Source organism: Ascaphus truei, chromosome 13 (assembly GCF_040206685.1).
Source record: "Ascaphus truei isolate aAscTru1 chromosome 13, aAscTru1.hap1, whole genome shotgun sequence".
Taxonomy (NCBI): domain Eukaryota; kingdom Metazoa; phylum Chordata; class Amphibia; order Anura; family Ascaphidae; genus Ascaphus; species Ascaphus truei.
The window spans coordinates 48,584,199-48,605,876 of NC_134495.1; the positions used below are offsets into that span (position 1 = coordinate 48,584,199).

At 48.9% G+C, this 21,678-nt stretch overlaps 1 protein-coding gene across 3 annotated transcripts; it reads left to right on the forward strand.

Moving 5' to 3' along the window:
• The first annotated feature begins 7,441 nt into the window (after positions 1 to 7,441).
• SALL2 (spalt like transcription factor 2) lies at positions 7,442 to 20,858 on the forward strand. 3 transcript variants are annotated; one of them, XM_075569122.1, is made up of 5 exons: positions 7,442 to 7,587; positions 10,305 to 10,389; positions 11,278 to 11,391; positions 15,867 to 18,769; positions 19,319 to 20,858. In XM_075569122.1, the coding sequence occupies exons 2-5, from the start codon at positions 10,356 to 10,358 to the stop codon at positions 19,694 to 19,696; spliced, it is 3,429 nt and encodes a 1,142-aa protein (XP_075425237.1). In that variant the 5' UTR covers positions 7,442 to 7,587; positions 10,305 to 10,355; the 3' UTR covers positions 19,697 to 20,858. The 3 variants fall into 3 exon arrangements, with proteins under 3 accessions (XP_075425237.1, XP_075425239.1, XP_075425238.1); XM_075569124.1 differs by having other exon boundaries at positions 15,867 to 18,433; XM_075569123.1 differs by having other exon boundaries at positions 10,305 to 10,383.
• Positions 20,859 to 21,678: the final 820 nt, after the last annotated feature.

Below are 21,678 nucleotides of genomic sequence, written 5' to 3' on the forward strand. Positions count from 1 at the left end.
CAGCAGCTGGAGAGGTGTGACACTGTATGTTTATGTTACATGGTGCCAGCAGCTGGAGAGGTGTGACACTGTATGTCACATGGTGCCAGCAGCTGGAGAGGTGACACTGTATGTTACATGGTGCCAACAGCTGGAGAGGTGTGACACTGTATATATATGTTACATGGTGCCAGCAGCTGGAGAGGTGTGACACTGTATGTGTATGTTACATGGTGCCAGCAGCTGGAGAGATGTGACACTGTGTATATATATATGTTACATGGTGCCAGCAGCTGGAGAGGTGTGACACTGTATGTTACATGGTGCCAGCAGCTGGAGAGGTGTGACACTGTATGTTACATGGTGCCTGCAGCTGGAGAGGTGTGACACTGTTTGTTACATGGTGCCAGCAACTGGAGAGGTGTGACACTGTATGTTACATGGTGCCAGCAGCTGGAGAGGTGTGACACTGTATTTATATGTTACATGGTGCCAGCAGCTGGAGAGGTGTGACACTGTATGTTACATGGTGCCAGCAGCTGGAGAGGTGTGACACTGTATGTGTATGTTACATGGTGCCAGCAGCTGGAGAGGTGTGACACTGTATGTATATGTTACATGGTGCCAGCAGCTGGAGAGGTGTGACACTGTATATATATGTTACATGGTGCCAGCAGCTGGAGAGGTGTGACACTGTATATATATATATGTTACATGGTGCCAGCAGCTGGAGAGATGTGACACTGTATATATATGTTACATGGTGCCAGCAGCTGGAGAGGTGTGACACTGTATGTTACACGGTGCCAGCAGCTGGAGAGGTGTGACACTGTATTTATATGTTACATGGTGCCAGCAGCTGGAGAGGTGTGACACTGTATGTTACATGGTGCCAGCAGCTGGAGAGGTGTGACACTGTATGTGTATGTTACATGGTGCCAGCAGCTGGAGAGGTGTGACACTGTATGTATATGTTACATGATGCCAGCAGCTGGAGAGGTGTGACACTGTATATATATGTTACATGGTGCCAGCAGCTGGAGAGGTGTGACACTGTATATATATATATATGTTACATGGTGCCAGCAGCTGGAGAGGTGTGACACTGTATATATATATATGTTACATGGTGCCAGCAGCTGGAGAGGTGTGACACTGTATATATATGTTACATGGTGCCAGCAGCTGGAGAGGTGTGACACTGTATGTTACATGGTGCCAGCAGCTGGAGAGGTGTGACACTGTATATATATGTTACATGGTGCCAGCAGCTGGAGAGGTGTGACACTGTATATATATATGTTACATGGTGCCAGCAGCTGGAGAGGTGTGACACTGTATGTTACAAGGTGCCAGGTTTTTGGCGAAGAGGCCCTATGTGAAGGGAGAGAAGTGCGTCCCTGCCCCGGTGCCACCCCCTGATGGACTGGGAAGAGGACACCGATTGGCAGCAGCCAAGGCATCATTCCCAGTTAAAGGGGACGTGAAGTCCCGGTCTGTATCTTCAATTACAGATGTGTTTGAGTCCCAGTCCCTGGCCTTAGCCTTAAGTACCCCACCTGTGACTGCCCCGGCACTGGACTTACAGGACTTTGCCCAGGTTCACTCTGCCCCTGCCACTGCCCCGTCATCCATGTGCAGTTCTCAGGGTGTGAAATGTATTGATCCCACTGTGCAGGGATTTGTGTTAACTAAATTCCCTGAGGAGGTAGATACGGGGAGATGGTTAAGTGAGAGTTCGGACTCCGAAGGGGATATGCCTGTCTCTAGGTGTGTTAAGAGGCCATGAAGTAGAGGCTCCTTTCAATCATTTAGGAGGTCCTCAGGGTCACTATCAGAGATGCTGGGTTACACTGTGACCCAGAGTTACACTCTGGATAAGAGATGTTGGGTTATAGGGTTACCTGGAATTACACTCTGCTTTTTAACTTGTTTATTAATGACCTTGAGGTCGGCATCGAGAGCAAAGTCTCCATCTTTGCTGATGATACTACATTGTGTAAGGTAATAGAATCAGAGCAGGATGTAATTTCTCTTCAGAAGGACTTGGAGAGACTGGAAACGTGGGCAGGTAAATGACAGATGAGGTTTAATACAGATAAATGTAAGGTTATGCATTTGGGAAGCAAGAATAAAAAGGCGAATTACATATTAAATGGAGATATATTGGGGGAATCCTTGATGGAGAAGGATTTATGAGTGCTTGTAGACAGCAGGCTTAGCAATAGTGCTCAATGTCATGCAGTAGCTGCAAAGGCAAACAAGATCTTATCTTGCATTAAACGGGCAATGAATGGAAGGGAAGTAAACATAATTATGCCCCTTTACAAAGCATTAGTAAGACCACACCTTGAATATGGAGTACAATTTTGGGCACCAATCCTAAGAAAAGACATTATGGAACTTGAGAGAGTGCAGAGACATGTACACTGCAGTTGAAAATAAATTATATCTTGTTTTCTTGCAACCCATTCTGCAAGAACTCAACAGAGTGAACAAACTCTTCGAGTTAGATAGAGCCAGACCAGTAAAACTGTTGAGTGAATTGTTGACCTTATATCGCTATATTCTGAATTGGGTCATGAGGCCAACAACATTCTCTACTTTGGGCTTCGACTTTGAAGTATAATATCAACGACCAATCAAATCATCTTCCCCTTGCAGCTGTTGATTTTGGAATACAATTTCCAATTATTCTTGCAGAATCTAACATTGGTCACACCAATCCCAAGCTGGCAGAAGATATAAAGATTCGCTGTCAAAAGGATTCGATGGAACTTTTAAAAGAAATGAGGCAGAGATTGCCAACCAACGTCGAAAGGCTTGGGCAAACAGAAACCTCATCTAGCAACATTATCGTTTTTACCTTTATTTCAGGGATATCTTGGGCATTTGGAACAACAGTGGAATCGGCCGAGCTTAATTTCTTGGTCAAATACTAATGAGACTGATGTTGAACGGTTTTGGGTGGTCATTGCTAACCATACAGATGCATCAGGCGAACACGAGTTCCATGATCTAGGGAATTTTGCTTTGTCTCTTTTGGCCTTACCATTCAGCAATGCATCTGTTGAGAGAGCATTTTTGTAAATGAGATAAATGAATCTCATTAAACGAAACTCAGGAACAAGATGCAACAAAGTCTGCTTGAAACTCTCCTGCATATTCGTGGATATATGGCTCGTAATAACATTTCCTGCAATAATTTTCAGCCAACCACCTCAATGATGTCACTGTTTACATCCGATATGTATCAAAATAATGAAACGGAAAATGTGCCTGAAGATTTGGATTTCTAGTTTTTTTACACGGCACAGACGACTTACGATATTAATGATTAAAAAATGTATTGTATTTTGATTTAGCACAACATCGGTAGTTTGTTTCCGCGATGTTATTGGGTGGTATTTTTGGGAACTATCTGGCAACACTGCCAAACACAAACATTCAATTTAGCAGAGAGAAGTGGAAGGGGGGGGGGCAAACGGACTGAGAGAGGGGGGGGTGAAAATGGACAGAGAGGGGGGGCAAACGGACTGATGGTGGGGGGAAACGGACTAAGAGAGGGGTGGAAACGGACTGAGAGAGGGAAGCAAGCGGACTGAGAGAGGGGGGGCAAGCGGACTGAGAGAGGGGGGCAAACTGACTGAAAGGGGGGGCAAACGGACTGAGAGAGGGGGTGCAAATGGACTGAGAGAGGGAAGCAAACGGACTGAGAGATGGGGGGCAAATGTACTGAGAGAGTGGGTGGGCAAACAGAGTGAGCGCGGAGGGGGTGCAAGAGAGAGAGCAATGGGGGGACAGGATAGAGAGCAATGGGGAGTAGGAGAGTGAGCAATAGGGGGAGAGAGAGTGAGCAATGGGGAGAGAGAGAGCGAGAGAGAGCAATGAGGGGGAGAGAGAGAGAGCAATGGGGGGGAGAGAGAAATGGTGGGGAGAGAGAGGAGGGAAGGGGGGAGAGAGAGGAGGGAAGGGGGGGAGAGAGGAGGGAAGGGGGGGAGAGAGGAGGGAAGGGGGGGAGAGAGGGGGGAGAGAGGAGGGAAGGGGGGAGAGAGGAGAGAAGGGGGGAGATAGTGCCGAGGAGAGAGCGAGGGAGGGAACGTGAGAGAGGACGCCCGGCCGAAAATAGAGGCCTGCGTGAGCGCCCCCGGCCAAAAATAGGGGCCTGCAAGAGCCCCCACAGCCGAAAATAGGGGCCCGCGAGAGCCCAAGGCCGAAAAAAGGGGCCCGTGAGAGAGCTCCCTGCTGAAAACAGGGGCCCTTGAGGGAGCGCCCAGCTGAAAATAGAGCCCCGCGAGAGCACCCACGGCCGAAAATAGGGGCCAAGCGAGAGAGCCCAAGGCCAAAAACGGGCCCTTGAGAGAGCGCCCGGCCAAAAATAGAGGCCCGCGAGAGTGCCCCCGGTCGAAAATAGGGTCTCGCGAGAGCACCCACGGCCGAGAATAGGGGACACGTGAGAGAGCCCAAAGCCGGAAAAAAGGGCCCGTGAGAGAGCGCCCGGCTGAAAACAGGGGCCCGTGAGAGAGAGCCCGGCCGAAAATAGAGGCCCGCGAGAGTGCCCCCGGGCAAAAATAGGGGCCCGCGAGAGCACCCATGGCTGAGAATAGGGGCCACGCGAGAGAGCCCAAGGCGAAAACAGGCCCGTGAGAGAGCGCCCGGCCAAAAATAGAGGCCCACGAGAGCGCCCCTGGTCGAAAATAGTGTCCTGCGAGATCACCCACGGCCGAGAATAGAGGCCCCCGCGAGAGAGCCCAAGGCCTAAAACAGTGGCCTGTGAGAGAGAACGCCCGGCTGAAAATAGAGGCCCGCGAGAGCGCCCCAGCCAAGAACAGTGGCCCCGCGAGAGCCCAAGGCCGAAAACAAGGGCCTGTGAGAGAGGACGCCCGGCTGAAAATAGAGGCCGGCGAGAGCGCCCCGGCCAAGAACAGTGGCCCCGCGAGAGCCCAAGGCCGAAAACAAGGGCCTGTGAGAGAGGACGCCCGGCCAAAAATAGAGGCCCGCAAGAGCACCCACGGCTGAAAATAGGGGCCACGCGAGAGAGCCCAAGGCCTAAAATAGGGACCACGCGAGAGAGCCCAAGGCCTAAAGTAGGGGCCCGTGAGAGAGCGCCCGGTCGAAAATAGAGGCCCGCGAGAGCGCCCACGGCTGAAAATAGGGGCCCGCGAGAGCACTCATGGCCAAAAATAGGGACCACGCGAGAGAGCCCAAGGCCTAAAACGGGCCCGTGAGAGAGCGCCTGGTCAAAAATAGAGGCCCGCAAGAGCGCCCCCGGCCGAAAATAGGGGCACACGAGAGCACCCACGGCCAAGAACAGGGGCCCCGCAAGAGTGCCCAAGGCCGAAAACAGGCCCGTGAGAGAGCACCCAGCCGAAAATAGAGGCCCGCGAGAGCACCCACGGCCGAGAATAGGGGCCACGCGAGAAAGCCCAAGGACGAAAAAAGGGGCCTGTGAGAGAGCGGCCGGCCAAAAATAGAGGCCCGCGAGAGCACCCACGGCCGAGAATAGTGGCCACGCGAGAAAGCCCAAGGACGAAAAAAGGGGCCTGTGAGAGAGCGCCCGGCCAAAAATAGAGGCCCGCGAGAGCGCCCACGGCTGAAAATAGGGGCCCGCGAGAGCACCCCCGACCGAAAATAGGGTCCCACGAGAGCACCCATGGCGGAGAACAGGGGCCCCGCGAGAGAGCCCAAGGCCAAAAACAGGGACCTAACAGAGAGCGCCGGGCCAAAAAAAAGAGACCCGCGTGAGCACCCCCGGCCAAAAATAGGGGCCCCCATGAGAGCCCAAGGCCGAAAACAGGGGTCTGTGAGAGAGCGCCCTACCTAAAATAGAGGCCCACGAGAGCGCCCCGGTCGAAAATAGGGGCCTGTGAGAGCACCCCTTGTTCCTGAACCCTTGCCTTGCCTTGTATGCTGATTAACCTCTTCTTGTCTGAACCCTGCTAGCTCCTTGGACTCCGCTTCTCTCCACTCCTGTTCCGGCTTGTACGACTATTCTCCTATCTCCAGTCTTGGCTAAGTACTCCAACGATCCGACATTCTCCTATCCTGAACCCGGCTACGTATCCCGACTATCCGATACTCTCCAATCATGAACCTGGCTACAACTACGATGATCCGAAACTCTCCGCTCCTGAACTTGGCAAGTATCTTAACCATTCTCCAATCTATAACAATGACCTGGCTTTAACGACTTCTCTACATCCTAGGCGCGCCCGCGTGGCAGTGGGTCGGTGTTATGCAATCCCCTACCTTAGCACAGCGGTCGCGCTTCGTTTGTGGTGAGCTACGCGTTACACATATGAGGAAAATACCTGATGATTGGATAAAGACACCCCTGCCCCTGTGAGAAGAAAACCTAAGTGATTTGGTAAATACACCCCCATGTGAGGAGAGTATCTGAGTGATTGGGTAAAGACACCCCATGTGAGGAAAAGACCCGAGTGATTGGGTAAAGAAACCCCAATGTGAGAAGACCCGAGTGATTGGGTAAAGACACCCTATGTGAGAAGACGCGAGTGATTGGGTAAAGACACCCCCATGTGAGAAGACACGAGTGATTAGGTAAAGACACCCCCGTGTGAGACAACTCGAGTGATTGGGAAATGACACACCCATGTGAGGAGACCCGAGTGATTGGGTAAAGACACTCCCATGTGAAGAGAAGACCCGAGTGATTGGGTAAAGACACCCCCATGTGAGAAGACCCGAGTGATTGGGTAAAGACACCCCCATGTGAGACGACGCGAGTGATTGGGTAAAGACACCCCCATGTGAGAAGACGCGAGTGATTAGGTAAAGACACCCCCATGTGAGACAACTCGAGTGATTGGGAAAAGACACACCCATGTGAGGAGAGGATCTGAGTGGTTGGGTAAAGACACCCCATGTGCGGAGAAGACCTGACTGAGTGAAGACCCCCCCCATGTGATGATTAGACCTGAGTGTTTGGATGAGGACACCCGTCAAGACAAGACCTCCGTGATTGGGTAAAGACACACCCTGTGAGAAGTCTTGACTGATTGGGTGTAGACACCCCATGTGAGAAGACCTGGGTGATTGGATAAGGACACCCCCATGTGAGGAGAAGACCTGGATGACTGGGAAAAATGCCCCAGAAGGATTTATGAAGATGAAGAGCTGCTCCTTGTGATTCACATTGTAGGTGTCACTACACTGGGGGCATGATACCTATTCCATTTGTGAGCACGAAGGGAACACCCCACTTACTGCTGCCCATGCACCCCATTGAGTTTGTGATCTTGTGCTGGGGTTACCAGGGCATGTGGACACAGTAGTGATGGAGGTAAGGTACGTGCTGTGGGATATGGTGGCTGCTGGAGTTGGGAATGGTGTCTCTCCTGCTGTTGATAATGTCCAACACGTGATCTTTCCATACACACAGTGCTGTGGTGTCAGTGACCGGGCAGAGTCAGGGCCCCCCCACCCGCGCGAGGGAGGAGCATGTGACATCACCAGGCGCGGGAGTCTCCATCACTGAGCGCCACGTGCGGGACCGGACAGGGGGTCACGTGCGGGACCGGACAGGGGGTCGCGTGCGGGACCGGACAGGGGGTCGCGCGCGGGACCGGACAGGGGGCAGCAGATGAGGTACGGGCTCCCCCCTCCCTGGCTTCTCACCATGTATACCGGCAGGGTCCCGCTATTAGGGCCCTCACCCGGTGCCCCCCTCCGGCCGGTTACCAGCTCCAGGCAGCATCCACCGGGGGGCCCAGGTCCTCACATGCCCGGGGCCCCATCCCCTTCCCCCACCCCCTATCCCTCCTCCCTCACCGCCGGTCCCTGCACTCTGCCCCTCCCCGGTCAGCTGCCGCCGGGCCGGGGTAACCGCTGCCTCTCCCCGGTCAGCTGCCGCCGGGCCGGGGTAACCGCTGCCTCTCCCCGGTCAGCTGCCGCCGGGCCCGGGTAACCGGCGGCCTGGCCGCCCCCCCTCACTAATCCCTCTATCATTGCATTGCATTGTTCGGGAGGCCGCCGTGTCCTTACCGGAAGCGGCCACCAGGTGGAGCCAGGTCCTCAGCCTGGCAATGTCCCAGGTGATGTGAATACAGCACCCAGCCACTGTCTCCCATCACTGGGGGTGGGAGGCACAAGCAGGGGATTCCTTTATCCGGGGAGGGGAGAGGAACACTCCCTGCAATGTAACACCATGTGTGTCCATGCACAATGCCCTCTGCAACATCACCCTGACAATATACCTGAGCAATCCTTATCTTATGGACAAGCCATGGTGTCCCCATGGAAAGAAAGGCTACAATGCGCCAGAATAAAACTCAAGTTTGCAAATCTTTAGAAAGTCCCACCTGGCCCACTGTATGTTAGGAAGTTTCCCCCCTGTACTGCACTTTGTATCCTTCTTAGACAGGTCATCCTGGACAAAGGACAAAGCATGCACTAAATACAGTATAGTGACTTTATTTCATGTAGCACCTTTCTTTCATTCTTATAGCGCTTTTCTCCCAATGGGACTCAAATCGCTTCACAATTACAATACAGGGTTTTGAACCTGGCTCCCTGTCTTCACACTCAGTGTCATTGAGTCAGTGTCTTTACTCACCGAGACACTCCTTCAAAGAATATCATACTCAGACAAAGAAGTTGGGAGTTCTTCAGGTGGACCCTGGGTTCGTCCATCACATGAAGTTTAAAACGTGTTCTTCCATCCCCGCCATTTGGCATTAAGGTTTTCTGTAAATGTTAGATTCATAGAGGGGGGTGGGGGTGGTGAGGGACATTGATGGTGGGCACTGGGAGTTTGACGTGACACCTCTCCCACCCACGAATCTGAATGTAAAGTTACAAAAATGATTTGACTTGTTGGAAAGAACAAGTTAAGGATGGGAGGGTTTCAGTTATATAAAGAATTATAATTAAAAAAAGGGATTGCTGTAAATTTGCTGTTTCGAAGTGTATTAAAAACGAACACAGGCAAAGTGGTCCACATTGTCACCCTGATATCCTCCACACTCCTGGCTCTTTGATTGACCAATTGACACTGTTAAGGAGCAGAGAAAAGAGACTCAGGAAGAGAGTAACCCTGACATTGGTAAAGTGTCCTTCATGTGTGATTCATTAAACTATCGCACAGAAACTCCCATTTACTTCAATGAGAGTATCAATGTGATAGTGTCCCTGAACGGCACTATCACAGTAACAAATAACCCCCTCTGTCCAAATTCTAAGCACTGGGCAGATTGAAGCTGAGGAGCATCTTGATGGGGGAAGGGAGGTGGGGGGTAAATTGCTGTGAGATTAGGGAAGTCCATCAAGTGGCCTCAGCCTGCTGGAATTCAGTGGGTCTCATTGTCATGCTAATGAGTCCTTCAGTAGAAAGAAAAACCTACTGCAAACTCAAGACCTGGGAACATGTGGCACCATTAACCTTGTCACTGCCAGAATGTCACGCAGCGTGGCAATGAAGAGGTTCACCCCAGCAGCACCAGCCCTGCGTGTATCTGAGGTTCTGAAATTAAGGATCACAAGAATTCCCCAGAAAATAACATGTCAGCTCTCCGGGTACAATGTAAACTGAACTTCTTGCGGTGTCTTTACCTGTCCCACGTTTCCTCCTCTCTCTTGCTCTCTTCTCTTGAAAATATCCTACCCTTCTATTCTTCCCGCCTGTTTATTATTTTATTTACGCTCTTCCTCACATTGGTGCCTTGGCTCTTCCCCATCTTCTTTCCTCTTTCCCTCTCGGTTATATACCCCTCTTCTCTCTCACTTTGCCTCCTCTCTTCTCCCTGTCTTTGCTCTTTTTCTGCTGTCCCTTTCTCTCCATCTCTCTCCCCTCCACGCAGAACTTGCTGTAACACCCCTCTCTGCAGATCTCTGACACACGTTTCTAACCCCTCTTGCAGTAAGAGGGGTTAAGGTCACAGGATTTCCTGGGGCACTACAAATTGGTAGAACAACTACCCCCCAGTATTCTGTTGAGGCTGTGTGTGTGTGACAACAACACACTCAAGTTGCACAACCCCAAAGGCATCTGCTGTGTCTCTACACAGCCACTTTCACTGACATCCCTTTCAACCCCTACCCCCTCCCACAGTTCCATGTTTCCCCCCTTCTCTCCCCCGCCTTCACTTGGTCCCCCACAGAGTTATTGTTTACCGCAAGAACTTCATGACATGCTGAATGTAAGAGGGGATCAAAGAGACTAGGGACAGAAGGAGAGGGAATAATAGGATATTTACAGCTTTGAAGACAAAGCTTTCAATTTCATTAGCCAGACCCGCCGACCCAGCTGTAAAAAAAATATTTCATTCCGTAGTTAATTTCGGGAAATGTCTGTGTTTTCCTCTCAGTTTTCATGTGTGGAAGTAAACTTTGGAGCTGAAAAAGACTGAGTTTTAAAGATGGTTTCCTTCGTTGAGGGCTATCTTGGTAATGGTAATGTATACACAACAATGAGGACACTTTCAAAAGACAAGTGCACAAAAACACACGTTTGCATGTGCATGCACCTGTACTTAGCGTCTCGTAATCATTACTACACACACACACACACACACCGTGGCTTGTGTTGAGTTAGGCTCATTGACTCCAAACTGGTAAGTTACAGGTATTTGTAAACCCAAGTTGTTTCAATTCACACTGTTTTGGAAACAACCCCATTTCACATCAAGTGGATAACGGGAAGCCACCAACCCGAATAGTGAACTATATATAACCTATTCAATCAAATGGGCAGGTTACCTGTAAGGTGTATATGACATTTGCCCTGCATTGTTCTTTAAACCGTCCCCTGCCACTAACATGAAGGTGACATGGGGGAGGGGTATGCCCCCAGTTCAGAGGGGCAATCAGTCAATTTCACAGAAGGCTTCCCTTATTTGTCACAATAAGTGGGAGTTAGGAAAAGTAGGAGTGTCCATTTAGGAGCTGACCAACTGTGTGATGTGCCTGGCTGTTTCAGGAGAGGAGCAAGGAATAAAGTAAAGAGTGAGATAAAGAGAGAGATTAAAAAGCTACAGGGAGAGAGAGAGAGACAAAGAGACACTGGAAGAAAGTTACTAATACTTTCACAAGAGAAGGAGGAAGGCAGAGAATTCAATGAGGAAGGAGAGAACAAAGAAGGAATAGGAAAACTTAACAAATCAGAAATAAAAAAGCAGTTTTAGCCATATTGATCCCTTATTTTGTGTGGGCAAGGAGAGACAGAAATAAGAGAGGGAGGCAATCCAAGATAAAAAATACTCGAGAGATTAAACAAGTAACACGTCAGGTAGAGAGGTAGGTTTATACTTTTCCCCTTTGGAACACGCTGGAGTTTTGTAGGCACGAGGTCCCATCCTGGGGGGTCTGCGAGAGTGGGAGAGATGTCACGGAGAAAGCAGAGGAAGCCCCAGCAGCTCATCTCTGACTGTGACAACTCAACCTCTTCAGAGAATGGTAAGGAGAGACACTGTAATGGGTTATTAGGGGAGGGAGGTGAGGTCTGTGTGTGCTAAGTATGGAACAAATCATTCAACTGTGTGGGAAAGTCTGCAACTATTAGGCATCTATTTATCAGTGTGATCCCTTCACAGCTTCCCTCTCATTATACACTCCAGCTCCTTGCAGGTGCGCTAAATGTAACAAGTCTGCTAATCACCAAAATCTCTGGGCCTAAAACCAGGGCACAAGCAGTTAGCAAAAAAAACCCTATTCCTTTTATTGGGATTTCTTTTCGTATTTTAAAATCGGCTGCGTACCCCCCCCCCCCCCCCCCTTCTTGTTTTTGCCACGTTTTTGCAGCCGAGAGACCTTAGTAAATGACCGGCCAACCGTCTTACATTTAATGCAAACATTGTGGGCAGGAAGACTCCCCCAGCGCACAACCTCAGCTTTGTTGATGCTAAAGTGAGTTTAAAAAGACAGACAGAGATGCAGAAGTGGATGCGTCCCATTACAACATGCCCCCCCCCCTCCCTGCTAAACACCTATTGATACCCCCAAATATTAGGCTGATGCAGAAGAACTGCAGAGTACTTTAAAACACTCCGGGTCATGTCTCAAACTCTGACTCCAAAACAGCGGCATAAAAGCAGCACAGGAGTTACGAAGGAAAAACATTCCCCTCGCAACTAATGGGATGTTCTTGTTTCATAAATCTGTTGTAGTATTTTTGCTGATGTTTTGCCCAGGGAGACTTTAATAATGGCCACCACCTCTTACTGTGGAAGAGAAACGCGATGAGCTCCTTCTGTCTGCAGTTTACCAGCATTAATATACTCCAGGGCATCACCTTACTCAGGCTTTGCAATACTTGTAGCTTGATGGACAGCATTTAACGGGCACCAGATAAAACGCAGGGTAACCCGGCTGTGTGATGCAGGACGCGGGCTCAGCTTTACACCCGTTCAATAATCTGCAAGCGTAATCTGCAAACGTTTCTCCCCAGGAACCTCCTCGCTTATTTACATTTGTATCAGTGGTCGAGTCACAGCTCATATTGCAATGTCTCTCATCTTGTTCAGCCACACACAATTGTAGTCCCTTAGGCTGCGCTTATATTGCCGGCGACAGCGTCGCGACGTCGCGTAAAAAAAATGCATTGCCGCCGTCGCGTGCGCTTATAGTAAGCGTGATGCGACGGCTTGGTCGCGATCGCTGGAAGTCATCTCAGTTTGATTTTTCCAGCGACCGCAGCCTGACGTCGCCGGCACTATAAGCGCGGCCTTACCGAGGGGAAGGGGTGATGCACACACTAATCTCTCGCCGTTTCAGCCATTTTCTTATGCAAGTGAACTGCGTCCGCGGTAAAGAACATACATGACACACTGCGACAGTCTTAAGCTGACATACATGCTAACGCGAGACAGTCTGCATATCGTTATTATTTTCATCATAGCTCTTCCATAGTTCAGTGGAGTCCGATTTAACACCCTGCCCTTGTTCATCACCAGGAGCCGGTACCTAACGGAGGAATACGGGCTCTCAGCAGGTTTTACGTGTACTTATAAAAACAGAGCACCATTGTTAGTCTCCATTGTACATCGCTGTGGAATATGTTGCTGCTTTGCAAATAAATATTATTAATGCAAGGCCACACACAGAGAGGGTGAGATAAAGACTTGCTCACTGATGGAGTCACCAGTAGGGCCGGGGATTGGGGGGGGGGGGGCTTCTCTCTCAGCTCATTGGGTTGGGGCACTTTCTTTGCATTGTCACAGAGATGAGAGGGGGCTTTTGTGGCTCACAACTTCAGTTCAGCCAGCTGCAAAATCTCTTTCCCAGGATCTGAATAGGAAAAACTTGAGGGTAAGGGGAGGGGCAGAGCAGATCCAGGAAGAAGGGGGGGTTGGGTTGGGAGGGCACTATAGAAATCACTAGTGAGGATGAGGGGACAAGTCCCCAGTAACTCTGTGTACATTTAGGCTTTGTAAAAAATAGTTAAACAGCCATGTTCTCAACAGTAGAGTAGTAATCACACAATGCACACGGAGAGGGGCTCCCTCAGTTTGGATAGGAACAGAAAAGGGGTCCCCTCCATCTATCAGTGTCACACACAGGAGAGGGGCTCCCTCAGTCTGTCAGTGTCACACACACACACAGGAGAAGGGTCCCTCAGTTTGTCAGTGTCACACACACACACACACACACACACACACACACACACACACACACACAGGAGAAGGGTCCCTCAGTTTGTCAGTGTCACACACACACACAGGAGATGGGCTCCCTTAGTCTGTCAGTGTCACACACACACACACACACACAGGAGAAGGGTCCCTCAGTCTGTCAGTGTCACACACACACACACACACACACAGGAGAAGGGTCCCTCAGTCTGGCAGTGACACACACACTGGAGAGGGACTCCCTCAGTCTGGCAGTGAAACACACACTGGAGAGGGGCTCCCTCAGTCTGTCAGTGTCACACACACACAGGAGAGGGGCTCCCTCAGTCTGTCAGTGTCACACACACACAGGAGAGGGGCTCCCTCAGTCTGTCAGTGTCACACACACACAGGAGAGGGGCTCCCTCAGTCTGTCAGTGTCACACACACACAGGAGAGGGGCTCCCTCAGTCTGTCAGTGTCACACACACACACAGGATAGGGGCTCCCTCAGTCTGTCAGTGTCACACACACACACAGGAGAGGGGTTCCCTCAGTCTGTCAGTGTTACACACACACACAGGAGAGAGGCTCCCTCTCAGTGTCACACACACACACACACACACAATAGGGGCTCCCTCGGTCTGTCAGTGTCACACAAACAGGCGAGGGGCTCCCTCAGTCTGCCAGTGTCACACACACTCACACACACAGGAGAGGGGCTCCCTCAGTCTGTCAGTGTCACACACACACACACACAGGAGAGAGGCTCCCTCAGTTTGTTAGTGTCACACACAGGTGAGGGGCTCCCTCAGTCTGGCAGTGTCACATACACTCACACACACACACACAGGAGAGGGGCTCCCTCAGTCTGTCAGTGTCACGCACACACACACACACACACACACACAGAGGAGAGGGGCTCCCTCAGTCTGTCAGTGTCACACACACAGAGGAGAGGGGCTCCCTCAGTCTGTCAGTGTCACACACACACAGGAAAGAGGCTCCCTCAGTTTGTTAGTGTCACACACACAGGTGAGGGGCTCCCTCAGTCTGGCAGTGTCACACACACTCACACACACATGAGTGGGGCTCCCTTAGTCTGTCAGTCAATATCACACTCACAAGTGTCTCCCTCACTGTGTCACACACTAAGAGGGCCCCCTTAGTCTGTGTGTGTCACACACACACACAAAGTCTAGGGGCCCCCTCAAACTGTCAGTGTCACACACACACACACAGGAGTGGGGCTTCCTTTGTCTGTCAGTCAGAATCACACACACACACACTCACAAGGGTCCCCCTCACTGTGTCACACACTAAGAGGGCCCCCCTTAGTCTGTGTGTATCGCACACACACACACACAGGTACAGATCACCCCTCAGTCTGTGTAATGTGCATTAATTCATACAGAAGATAAAAGTGAATTCCATGAAGCAGTTAGCCTAGTACTGAAGGGGTATCCTCTCTTCTCTGCCTGTATCTCAAAGCCTTGGTACCCCCAGCCAATTCAACAAGTTTAATTAAGCTCAAAGAACCCTGGAGTAAATTAGCCAGAACAAGGGACAGTTACCATGAAAGGATTACCATATCAATGCTTGGAAGTCGGTCCCCTCCGCTCTTGTGTGAATACAAATCAATTACCAGGAGCTGTGAAGCTGGCTTTTTCTCCAGAGTATTAATGCTTGACAAAGGCTGGGATACAAAGAGGGCCCTGTTAAATGAAGAGAGAGAGTGTGTGTGTTTGTGTGGCTGGGGGGGAGCAGATAGAAACGGGGGCTTCACAGGATAAAAGCGGGGGAAGATGTGCCAAGTTAGGTTGGTTTAACCCTTTTTAATGTAAGAAATCTTACTTTGTGGGTAATTTTAAAATGGTGTGAGGGTCTCCATCCAGTAAAGAGCTACAGAGAAGTAGTCTTCCGGTTCCCCTGTCAGGGACAAAGGGCAATTGCACTGCAAGTCTTGGAAAGGAAGTGGCTAAAGAGCGATGCTCTGCAGGACCCTAAAGCAGGAATGGGGTTACACTTTGAACATTACCTCTCTGGCTGTGAAGGTATCCCAAAACACAATCCCAATACAGGTTCAATAACACTTAACACATTGTACAGTGACTGTGCCTTTTAAATCCCCATCACATAATGGTGACACTATTGGCATCTTGTATACATCAATAAGTTAGCATGAATGTGCAGACGGGGCGTTTCGCTGTGAAACTCTGAACTCAAATATACTCTTGTGTTTTTTTGTTCTGCCCAGAATGCTTTATTACAATGTATATTACTGTGTTACTTTACCACTCTGTCCCTTTTCCCTTTCTCTAGGGGACACCGCAGGTGAGGAAGTCCAGGTCTGCAGAAATTGCTGTGCACAGTTTGATGAACCTTCTGACTTTGCTAGACACAAGGAATGCTGCCCACTTAACAGCCAAGTTGTGGTGATAGTGGAGAACCAAGAAGAGCCTGGGAACAGCCAACAAGCCAGCATCAGTGAGGGATCTACTTCAAGACCTTCTACCCCAGAAAGCAGAGGGGCAGGACAGAAAGCAGTAGTGACGGATGAATGTGACACAGGCCCAGGCATAATAGGTTCTGTGAGGCCAGATATGGGAAAGAAGGGAGTTGGTCCATCTCAGCGTTTCCTCATTCCTAGTGGGGGTTTGACTATGGAAGGACTCTCTGGGCCAAAGGTTGGACTTGCTCCAATGAGTCAGGAAGCTGTTACTGTGGGACAGGCAGCTGCAGCTCCCATCAACATTCCCATGATACTGGAAGAGCTACGAGTCCTCCAACAGAGGCAGATCCACCAGATGCAGATAACTGAGCAGATCTGTCAGCAGGTCCTCATGCTGGGGTCTCTCTCCATGCCTCCAGTGGCTCAGATGACTTCCCCATCTGAAAGGTCCCCTGGCAACAAGTCCCTACCTGTCTTCAGCCCATCAAAACAATCCCTGTCTGTACCAGAGTCAGCAAAGACTTTCTGTGGAGACGAGACCCCAAAGCACACATTTCTTCATCTCTACAATCCTATGGGGCAACCATTTAGTGCCAGGAGCATTCCCAACGTGAAGGACAAGTTGATGGGAGGGTTCTGTGACAAGCCTTCTCCAGGGCAAGCTTCTCTCCCAGGCTCCCCACCCAGCCAACTCATATCACCACATGCGATTTTCCCCTCAGGGTTATCGACCTTGCAGGCTGGATTGTTTTTAGGGACTAGGGTGCTGGAAACTACCCCAAGTCTGCTAAAGCAGAAGAATAGTGAGTCACTTCGTGTAGAAAGCCAACAGGAAAGGGCTTCAGGAAGGCACAAGTGTCGCTTCTGTGCAAAGGTCTTCGGCAGTGATAGTGCCCTGCAAATCCATCTGAGATCCCACACTGGGGAAAGGCCATACAAGTGCAACATCTGTGGGAACCGCTTTACTACCAGAGGCAATCTGAAAGTACACTTCCACCGGCATCGAGACAAGTACCCCCATATACAGATGAACCCGCATCCTGTTCCTGAGCATTTGGACTATGTTCTAACTAGTACTGGGCTCCCCTATGGTATGTCAGTGCCACCAGAAAAGGCAGAGGAGGAGACAATGGAGAAGAAGCCAGTAGTACCACCACTGTTAGCCACAGAGAGCCTAAGTCTTCTCTCCAGCTCAAGTGCCCAGGGACTCCCATCACTTAGTAAACTGGTGCTCATGAAGGCAGGTGATGGAGCTTCTGCCCTGAAGGGCCCCAATGGCTGCCCTAAGACAAAGGCTGATGAGAACACTCCTCCAGGGGAGAGGTCAGAGATTGGAGGGACTGGTGTCAGTGGAAGGATGCAACTCAGCAAGTTGGTGACTTCCCTTCCAAGTTGGGCACTGCTGGCTAGTCACTTCAAATCTGGCACGTTTCCATTCTCATACACAGTTGAGCCACTGGGCTACTCAGAGACTTCAAAGTTGCAGCAACTAGTGGAGAAAATTGACAAGCAAGTGACTGTATCTAACCAGTGTGTCATCTGTCTGAGAGTGCTCAGCTGTCCCAGGGCTCTCAGACTGCATTACAACCAACATGGTGGGGAAAGGCCCTTCAAGTGTAAGATATGTGGACGAGCATTCTCTACTAAGGGCAACCTAAAAGCCCACTTTGTAGGTCATAAGTCCAGCCTGGCAACAAAGCCTCAGAACTCTTGCCCAATCTGCCAGAAGAAGTTCACTAATGCTGTAACTCTCCAGCAGCATATTAGGATGCACTTGGGGGGGCAGATACCTAATGGGGATCTTCCAGATGGATCAGGGAGCAAAATAGAATGCTTAGAGGAAAAGAGCAACCTGGACTTCTCAGATGAAGTCACCACTGATGAGGAATCTTTGGATGGCAGTGAATCAGAAGGTGAAAAAGCAGCACTGATAGATTCAGAGATATCCAGCTTGGATGAAGATGCTGCAGCCTCTATTGCTAAGAAAAATGCACAGGATATCACCATGCCTTCCCTTGCCAATCTTCATCCCATTCCATATATATCCAAAGATACAACCACATCATCAGAACCTAGTACTACTATCACTGAACCAGTCTCTGAAGCCATTCCAGACACAATAAAACATGAGCAATTGAGTGATGATATGGAAGACAAAATGGAGACTGAAAATGCAAATGTAACGGCTCCAGTAGATGAAAGTAATGCAGAGGAGAAAAAAGATTCTGAGCCAAATGTTAGCGACAAACCAGAGGGAAGCCCACAGGAGGAGGAAACCCACGTCTGTAGTCTCTGCTCCGAGAGATTCCCCAGTTGTGAGTTACTGGAGGATCACGCCAAGTGCCACACCAAAGATGGGCTGTTCCACTGCCTCGTTTGCAAGCAGAGCTTCCTGGAGGCATCCATTCTGAAGAAGCATGTGCTGCAGGCACACCAGGTGAGCCAAAACTTCCCTCCTCAGCTGGTCAGCAGTCCCAAATGCCCAGGGAGAGATATGTCAACTCCAGCCCAAACCCTTCTGGTGAGCTCACTGAAGAGTGAAGTGTTAAGCCCACCCCAGACATTGTCACTGGTCCAGCTTCCTCGGCTGCCGGTGTCTTCATCCCTGTCCCCTCCTTTGAGACGCAGCCCTAAGCAGCACCTCTGCATAGTATGTAAGAAGACTTTCTCCTCAGCCAGTGCCTTGCAGATTCATGAAAGGATACACACAGGAGAGAAGCCCTTTTCCTGCAATATGTGTGGAAGGGCCTTCACCACTCGGGGGAACCTTAAGGTAGGTACTCAGACTGATTGCAGTGAGCAGGAACACATATCCTGGGCTCTCCAGGTAAAGCAATCACTTAAAAAGGCATCCCCCCTTAAACAGACTGGTAGTGACTGTAGTCCAGTTGCAAACGTTAAATAATAATAATAAGTAAAGAGGAATATATTTCTAATACATATTTAATTCTGGCTCTAAAGGGTCAAAACAGCCGTTGTCATTGTTAAGTACATCATTTTGATTTCTGCTGATAAAGTATTAACTGTCCCAATTTAGCAAATAACGACCATACGTAAGTTGTCTGGAGATTTCCGTGAAGACAAAGTTGCTCATTCAGCTAATTAGCGAATATCTACTCGCTCGATCAATATAACGTCAATGAAGAAATTAATTTGGATGCTATAAGGCTCAAAATATGTCACATGTTCCAATGACACTTCATTACACGGTGGTCCTTCAAAATAAGTTATCAAGTCTGGAAATGCTGTCCCTGCTGAGAAGTATGGAAGTGCCAGTATTCAATGCCTGGTAAATTAACACATCTTCTTTTGTCATTTTTAGGTCCATATGAGCACACACGTCTGGAGCAGTAACTCCTCCAGAAGAGGAAGACGCCTCTCTTTGGATAACCTCGGTCCTCTGCTCTCAGGAACCCCGGTGAAGCTACAGGATTTCCTGTCCAGAGATATCCCCACCCAGCTGGTTGGAGTCAGCCCGCTCTCCTTCTGGAACCAGTACACGGCATATCTCAGCAGCGGCCCTCTCCCTACAAACGGAGGAGTCACCTCTGCAGCCGCTGTCATTTCCTCACCTGCTCTGATTAGCTTGCAAACAGCTACGGTTGGGAAGACCCCTGGTGAAGGACAAGTGGAAGTCAAAGAAATACCTCCAGCAATTGTTGAAGCTCTGAGTGAGAGCCAGGTAAAGGAAGAGAAGTAGACACATACAGTATATGTTGCAGAAATTGCAGAAGGAACCAAGCCTTAGAAGAGGCTTTTAATCTTTGTGTAGATGGATCCTACCTAAGGTGTGTGCACATGTGTTGTGACCAAGAGGTCATCTCAATTTGAAAGTCCTGGATATAGGCTGCTTCTTTTATTCCTCACTGCACAGCAACATGGACAGCAACAAAAATATGATTTCCACCCTACTACTGAGTCTATAACTGTGCCCTTCTCAATAAGTTTCAGACTAGGAGGAAAATAATGAAGTCTCCATTAGATATGCAAGAAAACCGGTGACAATACATTGAATAAAACATTAACAGACGGAAGTAAAACCCTGTAATAATGACGTCTTTCATTATTCAGTGTGAAGGATAAATGTTCCCTCGCTGATCTCTTGGGACTGGTTCTCTGACTGAGCACATTCACTTATTTCTGTGTGGGAACCGTCCATAAGCAGCTGAATAGAAGGCCGTTTAAGAAGGGAATAAGTAAATGGCACATCCTCTATTTTTATAGAGTGAACCAATGAGGAATTGTCTTTGGGGTCAAGATAAAGGTTTCCCCTCAAAAAAATCCCCAAAGAAGAGAACGTTAAAGAAGCCTGCAGTATATCACATCATCCCAGAGAATAATTAGTAGCGGTTCCTATCCTATAGCTTCAACTTCACAGGGGAGATTATCTGATTTTAAGCTTATACTTGCATGTTAATCATCTTCAAATCACCCAGTTACGAATGCAAAATGCAGACATCATACAAAGCAGGCTTGTATTAGTTAAGCAGTAGCGATAAAGCAGATGTATTATTATATGTCTTATTTCTCATTTGATCAGTCCCATGCATGTTATGATCCTTGTTTCTCTCGTACTAACACCCTCACGCCCTACTGTAGTATGATCTGTATGATTTTCTTTCCAACACTTCATACTAACTTCACATTTCCAAGCGCAGTTCAAACTACTGGCATTTCATGTACCTGCTTTGCTGTCCTTATTAATCATGTAGGTTTTGCAGTGTCACCAGAAGACGGACGACTCGCATGGCAACAAATACATTCTGGGCACTGAATTAAAACAGAACTTTCTGAGACTAGCCAGTTGCTAAACTAGGTTCCTTAAAATAGATATTTCTTCAATAAATGTTACGTGTTCAGTAAAAACAGATAATGTTGCTTCATTCCTTATTACAGTATGTCTTAAGTTTACTGTTCTGTTGAGAAAGAAGCAAAAAGATGTGCAGGATATATATATATATATATATATATATATATATATATATATATACACACGTACATAAAGATACTTCACCAGATTCAAATGACCCGGGAAGGAGACACAGCACTATAGGTAGATGGGGGAAAAAAGAGTATTTCATCCATATGCAAATGTATCCAATGTTTTGAAGCCATCTCGGGGCCCTTCATCAGGGGGGTGCATCATATACCAATGCTTATAAGGGTTCCATGGAAAAATGGATTTCAGGCAAAAGGTGACACACTGTGCCCATTTGAATGTCATTTCCCAGAATCCCTTGCTGCAGTGGGAGCACTGTATGTTAGGTGATGATGGTGAAAGGCGGGGCAGACCTGTCAGATATTAGGTGATATTCTTTATTGGCTATATATATATTATATATACACACACACACAGATATAGCAATGGTTATTGCCCCCACAGGTGCGCTATGCTGGGATATTCTATGATATTTGGCGTTATCGCTGACATTGAGTCCTAATGTGAGATTTGAGATATTCTTCCTTATAACGAGACATCCTGCGTTAATCAGCAGGTGCAATAACCTCTGCTACATCCCTCTCCCTCTCTTTGTCTCTCTCCCTCCCTATATATAACATATATGCAGGATCCTTCTCCCTAGTGATGTGAACATGTCTTCAGCCCATTTGTTCTTCCCTGACTTTATTGGAACCCTAATCCCCTCAGGTTACCCACTTTTTTGCCAGTGAAAACCCTTCTCT

Bases quoted from the DNA above. Each gene is read 5' to 3' on its own strand.
- SALL2 (XM_075569122.1), top strand. From the start codon at position 10,356: ATGGTTTCCTTCGTTGAGGGCTATCTTGGTAATG. The intron at 10,390-11,277 runs GTAATGTATACA...GGAGTTTTGTAG, and splicing joins TGAGGGCTATCTTGGTAATG to GCACGAGGTCCCATCCTGGG. The intron at 18,770-19,318 runs GTAGGTACTCAG...TGTCATTTTTAG, and splicing joins CCACTCGGGGGAACCTTAAG to GTCCATATGAGCACACACGT.